The 5,453-nt window shown below is 46.6% G+C and overlaps 1 protein-coding gene across 1 annotated transcript; it reads left to right on the top strand.

Moving 5' to 3' along the window:
- Window positions 1-1,035: 1,035 nt before the first annotated feature.
- Window positions 1,036-2,217, top strand: RBMXL2 (RBMX like 2). Its single transcript, XM_032426930.1, has one exon. It carries the CDS (start codon window positions 1,036-1,038, stop codon window positions 2,215-2,217), a length of 1,182 nt encoding a protein of 393 aa, XP_032282821.1.
- Window positions 2,218-5,453: the final 3,236 nt, after the last annotated feature.

The raw sequence follows: 5,453 nt of genomic DNA, 5'->3' as shown, positions 1-5,453 counted from the left end.
TTGAAAAATCTAAACTATTATTTTAAAAAGCCCCCAAACACACTATAGTTTTTTTGGTTTTTTTTAGAAAGTAGTTTTAGATGTCAGAATCTCAAGCAAAGTTATGTTCACCAAGTTACTCTTCACACTTAGTTCCATTCAGAGAATACTGTAAGGAGCAAATCTGAATTGTGTCATTTGTTTGAACCTAAAATGTTTTGTTTCCCTGAGATTTACCTCTTCTTCGGACAGGAAGAGGCAAAGGCTTTTGTTTTGCTTGCTCAGGTGCTACTGTGAGGAATGTCCAAGAGCTCTCTCCCTTTATTTTCCCTAAAGGTGACTTTCTGTGCAATACCTTTATATTAAAGGGCAATATTACATAAAACTATGAGCCCTTTGAAGGTTGGCAAACTGTAGAAAATGGCGCAGAACAGAAAAATGGTGCATCCAAAGAATGACTCCCTCTTTTTCCTATTCCAGAAACCAACACCCCCACTATCAGGTCTTCTCTTCCCCATTGACAGGTGCAAAAATTCTTAATACATTTTATGTACAAACTGCATTTTTAAATTTTAAAGTTGTTATTTCATTTTTCAGTGGATTTTTTTTTTCCTGTTTGAAAATGGTCTGGGTAACTTGGATTAGAATGCATTATAATTTTTCTCATTAAGACTCATGGGGGAAAATTTTTTCTTAACCTAACGGCTTTTCATTTCGCAACTGAGCTTTCAGGAGTGACTTGAAGACAGTAAGCCAGGGACAGGTTACGAAGCCGAAGTTGAAAGACTTTCCCCGAAGGCGCTCCCCCCCCCCCGGGACCACCAGCCAATCACGACTAGAAAGAGCCCGGCCAGGCTGCGCACCCAGACCCAAAGGCGCACACCCCAGCGTTCCGCCTGCGCAGCGGGGGCGCCGACCGCGGTTCCGGGGCTCCGCGACGACGCGCTGCCTGACCGGTAGGAGCCGCCGTCGGCGAGCGGGCTCCCAGGCCACGACGGGTGTCGTCCCCTCGCCGCCCCCCTTCCCCCCCGGCCACCGATCCCTCGACCGGCCGACATGGTTGAGGCGGATCGCCCCGGGAAGCTTTTCATTGGCGGGCTCAACCCCGAAACCGATGAGAAAGGCCTAGAGGCCGCGTTTGGCAAGTATGGCCGCATCGGCGAGGTTCTCTTGATGAAAGATCGAGAAACCAACAAGTCCAGGGGCTTTGCGTTCGTCACCTTCGAAAGCCCGGCAGACGCCAAGGCCGCCGCCAGAGACATGAACGGCAAGTCCCTGGATGGTAAGGCCATCAAGGTGGCCCAGGCCACCAAGCCGGCGTTTGAGAGCGGGCGGCGGGGCGCACCGCCGCCGTCCCGCAGCCGCGGTCGCCCGAGGGGCCTGCGCGGCACCCGCGGGGGCGGCGGCGGCCCGCGGCGACCCCCGTCCCGGGGCGGGCCGGCGGACGACGGCAGCTACGCGGGGGATTTCGACCCGCGGCCCTCCAGGGCCCCTATGCCCATGAAGCGCGGGCCGCCGCCGCGCAGGGCCGGGCCGCCGCCCAAGAGGGCCGCGCCGTCGGGCCCGGCTCGCAGCGGCGGCGGAATGCGCGGGCGGGCCCCGGCCGCGCGGGGGCGAGACGGCTATGCGGGCCCGCCGCGCCGGGAACCGCCACCCTCGCGCCGCGACCCCTACCTGGGCCCCCGGGAGGAGGGCTACTCGCCCAGAGACGGCTACTCGAGCCGAGACTACCCGAGCGCCCGCGACCCCCGCGAGTTTGTGCCCTCGCCCCGAGAGTACACCTACCGCGATTACGGCCACTCCAGTGCCCGCGACGACTGCCCGTCGAGAGGCTACGGCGACCGAGACGGCTACGGGGGGCGCGACCGCGACTACGCGGACCATCCGAGTGGAGGCTCCTATCGAGACCCCTTCGAGAGCTACGGGGATCCGCGCAGCGCCGCCGCAGCGCGGGGGCCCCCGCCTTCTTACGGCGGAGGAGGCCGCTACGACGACTACCGCGGCTGCTCGCCTGACGTGTACGGCGGCGGCCGCGACAGTTACGGCGGCGGCCGCAGCGACCGCTACTCGAGGGGCCGCGACCGGGTAGGCAGAGCCGACCGCGGGCTCTCCCCGTCCTTGGAGAGGGGGTGCCCTCCCCCACGCGATTCTTACAGCCGCTCTGGCCGCAGGGTCCCCAGGGGCGGAGGCCGCCTGGGAAGCCGTCCGGAGAGAGGGGGAGGCCGCAGCAGATACTAAGTACCGACAGACTTGGGACCAAAATTCCGTTTTCAAAGAAACTAACGAAATGAAGAGTCTGTGCTCTGGTAAACTACCCAAGGACTAGTACAAGGAAGAGTTGTTTTCACCTTTTTAAGAATTTTCTGTTAACTTCCTCTCCATAATTTTTGTGCTTTGGGGAGGAAAAAGTTAAAACTCGTTTAATTGCGTTTTGGAATTGTTAACGTTTCTTTGAACAAGCTCATGTTAAAAGTATAAGACTTGAACCTGCGTACTAGTCTTCTTATATTTTCAAGTAAAAATTCTTCTAAAGGCTTCCTCGCTTCTAAATTTTCATGATAAATGAGACAAACAGAGTTCTAAGATCTTTTACAAACATCTGCCCACCAAAAATGGAAAAACGGATCATTCTGTTAATTCAAACCAACTAGATTTTTGGGGGAAGAGTGGGAGGGAATTGGTGTATACTACTCTTAAGATTTCAGGGCATCTTTCAAACCCAGGCTCAGTGTTCCCAGTATTTTTTAAAAAAATGATCAGCAGCAACAACAAAAATCACTTAGATGCTTATTTAAAGGAAGTTCTTTTCACTCTGTAAGTAAAAAAAAAAGCAGGTGGACAATGCTCGCCATATTTTGTTTTTTTGCCTTTTCTTTGGGAATCTGCAGGACCTCCTGTCCCCCTTCTCTCAAAAATACTGTTAATGTGTGTTGAACAAGAATGGAATACTAAATTAAAGATTTGGCCAACCAACCACGCAGCTGCAAAAATTCCAGACAAACATCAATTAATAGCATTTATTTTCACTACCAACAAATTACTAAGAAATAAGTAGAAAATACACCAATAGTGGATTTGGGGATCATATGGCTTCCATTTCTAACTCCGAGCTACTTGCCCTTGGCTCTAGAGCCAGCTGCGGGCTCTGGTGGAGAGAATTAGGTTTCTGCCCCCAGGGGTGGAGGAATCAAAAGTGAGCAGCATCAGAGCTCAGAAGCTCAGAGAATTCCTGAGAGAGCTTGACATTTCAACATCTGAGGATTTTCATCCTGGTATGAGGGACCTGGGTCTACCTGTTCACAAAAGGCAAGGGGATGGGTTGAGTGTTCTGTACTGTTAACGTGGGGGAGAAGGGCTTGAGCAGACAAAGATCAGAGAGGCTTCCTCCAGAGTGCCTCAGGAGGGACGTAACAGTCTCCTCTTTCCACTACAAGCTCAGGGCAAGAAGCACATTTTCCAGTCAGCGCCTGTGGAATTTCCCGGTTTATTTGAGAGGAAGGTAATTGCACAGTCCAGGAGCTCTAGTAGCCACCAGAGAAAAAGGATCAGGTTAAAATAGTAGGATTCCTGTTCTGCCTAATAATTGCTGGAGGAAACAGACGAGCACCTGAACAACAAAAAAGTACTTAAAGAGATCTGAATGTACCACACTCACATACACAACTCTAAAAATATGGTTTTTTGATAATAAAGTAGGTGAATTACAGGAGAGGCTGCGTTAGTGGCCCAGAAGATCAAATGCAGGAAATAGCTTTAAAAAAAAAAAAAAAGGTCCAGGAATCAATCTCGCAAAAATGTGTAATAGCTTTATGGAAAAATTGTTAATATTTATTAAAGGACCTAAAAGAAGACTAAAATGGGAGGTTTGTATCATGTCATGGTTGGGAACACTTTTTATTCTAACTATTCTCAATCTCACCAAATTAATTTGGAAAATCAATACAACTTGAACAAATGAAGTTACAACATGACTTTCCCACACAGCTCTCTTCTCTTTCTCAATAATACCCATTTATTTGTGTGATCAACGATGGGATACTGAATATGGATACTGAATAAAAGATTGGGCCAACCGGCCACAAAACGAAAAAAAAAGTAGCTTCAATTCACTACAAACAAATGATTAAGAAACAGGTAAGAAAAAGACACTAATGGGGGATTTAGCTAATAATCCTAAAGCTTCTATGGTGGAATAAAGAGCAAGAAGAGCCAAAGCAATTCTGAAAAAATAATTAGAAAAGACTCACCCTACCAGATACCAAAACTTGTTACAAAGTTAGAGTCATTTAAGCTGTGTGATATCAACAGACAAGGATAGACAGACCAACAGAACCAAAACAGAGCCTAGAAACAGGCCCACTTGCATATGAAAACATGATCTATGACAGATGTGGCTTTGAAAGTCACTGATGAAAGGATGGACTTTTTTTGTTTTTGATGGCTATCTCTTTGCAAAAAGATAAAATGAGATTCACTAACCCAGCATACACAAAAATACATTCTAGATGGTTTGAAGATACAAATCTGAAGAGGAAATTTTTTAAATACTTAGAAGAAAATGAAGAAATGTATCACACTGGGGTAGAGAACTTTTTAAGACATAAAACACAATCCTAGAAGGAAAATGTTGATAGAATTTTCCACATTATTATTTTTTTATGATAGGATACTTAACTGTGAAATATCAAACCATAGATTGGAAGAATTTATTTGCATTGAAATAACTTCCAAAAGAATGCTTAGGAACCAGTAAGAAAGAAAAACACCAAGGAAAAAAAAAGGGGGGGCAAAAGGACTGATACCTTTCTGATAGAGGTATAAATTGACATAGTCACTGGAAATAATTTTGGCAATGCCTAGTAAAGTCGGTGGGTGCGTACCTTATGACTCAGAAATTCCACTTCAAGGAGAGGACCTAGAGAAACTTGCACATGTACACAGGAGATTTGCTCGAGATTGGGCCTTACTGCACTCCTTGAATGTTAAAAAAATAGAACCAGTCTGCCTGGAGTGGATCAACGTGAGGTTTATTCTTATAATGAAGTTCAATGTAGAAGCCAATGTGAATCAACAAGATCCACGTGTAACAACATAGGTAAATATCAGAATATTTGTTGGGTGAAAAGGGCAAATTGCGTAAATACAGGTGTATTAAAAAAATACGTGATTGGAGTGATACACAAGAAATAGGGAAGTTTAGTGTGAGGAAAGGAAGGTGGGATGAGGAATGGGCTTTAGCTGAACCTGCAGTGTTTTTTTTCTTTAACAGATGGGTTTTAAGCAAAAATGACAATGTTAACATCTTAAATTTCTATGTGTACATTAGCATCTCTTTGGTATTCTGTAATTTTGATACCGTTCATACTATAAACTTTAACATGAAAAATAGAGCTTAGCATAGCACCAGCATATAATGGCTACTCAAAAATGTTAACTATTATACTGAAACTGTCTTTCAGATATAACACTCTTGA

Source organism: Phoca vitulina, unplaced genomic scaffold (assembly GCF_004348235.1).
Source record: "Phoca vitulina isolate PV1807 unplaced genomic scaffold, GSC_HSeal_1.0 scaffold36, whole genome shotgun sequence".
NCBI lineage: Eukaryota > Metazoa > Chordata > Mammalia > Carnivora > Phocidae > Phoca > Phoca vitulina.
This window is presented reverse-complemented; position numbering and strand designations above follow the sequence as displayed.

Bases quoted from the DNA above. Each gene is read 5' to 3' on its own strand.
- RBMXL2 (XM_032426930.1), top strand. From the start codon at position 1,036: ATGGTTGAGGCGGATCGCCCCGGGAAGCTTTTCATTGGCGGGCTCAAC.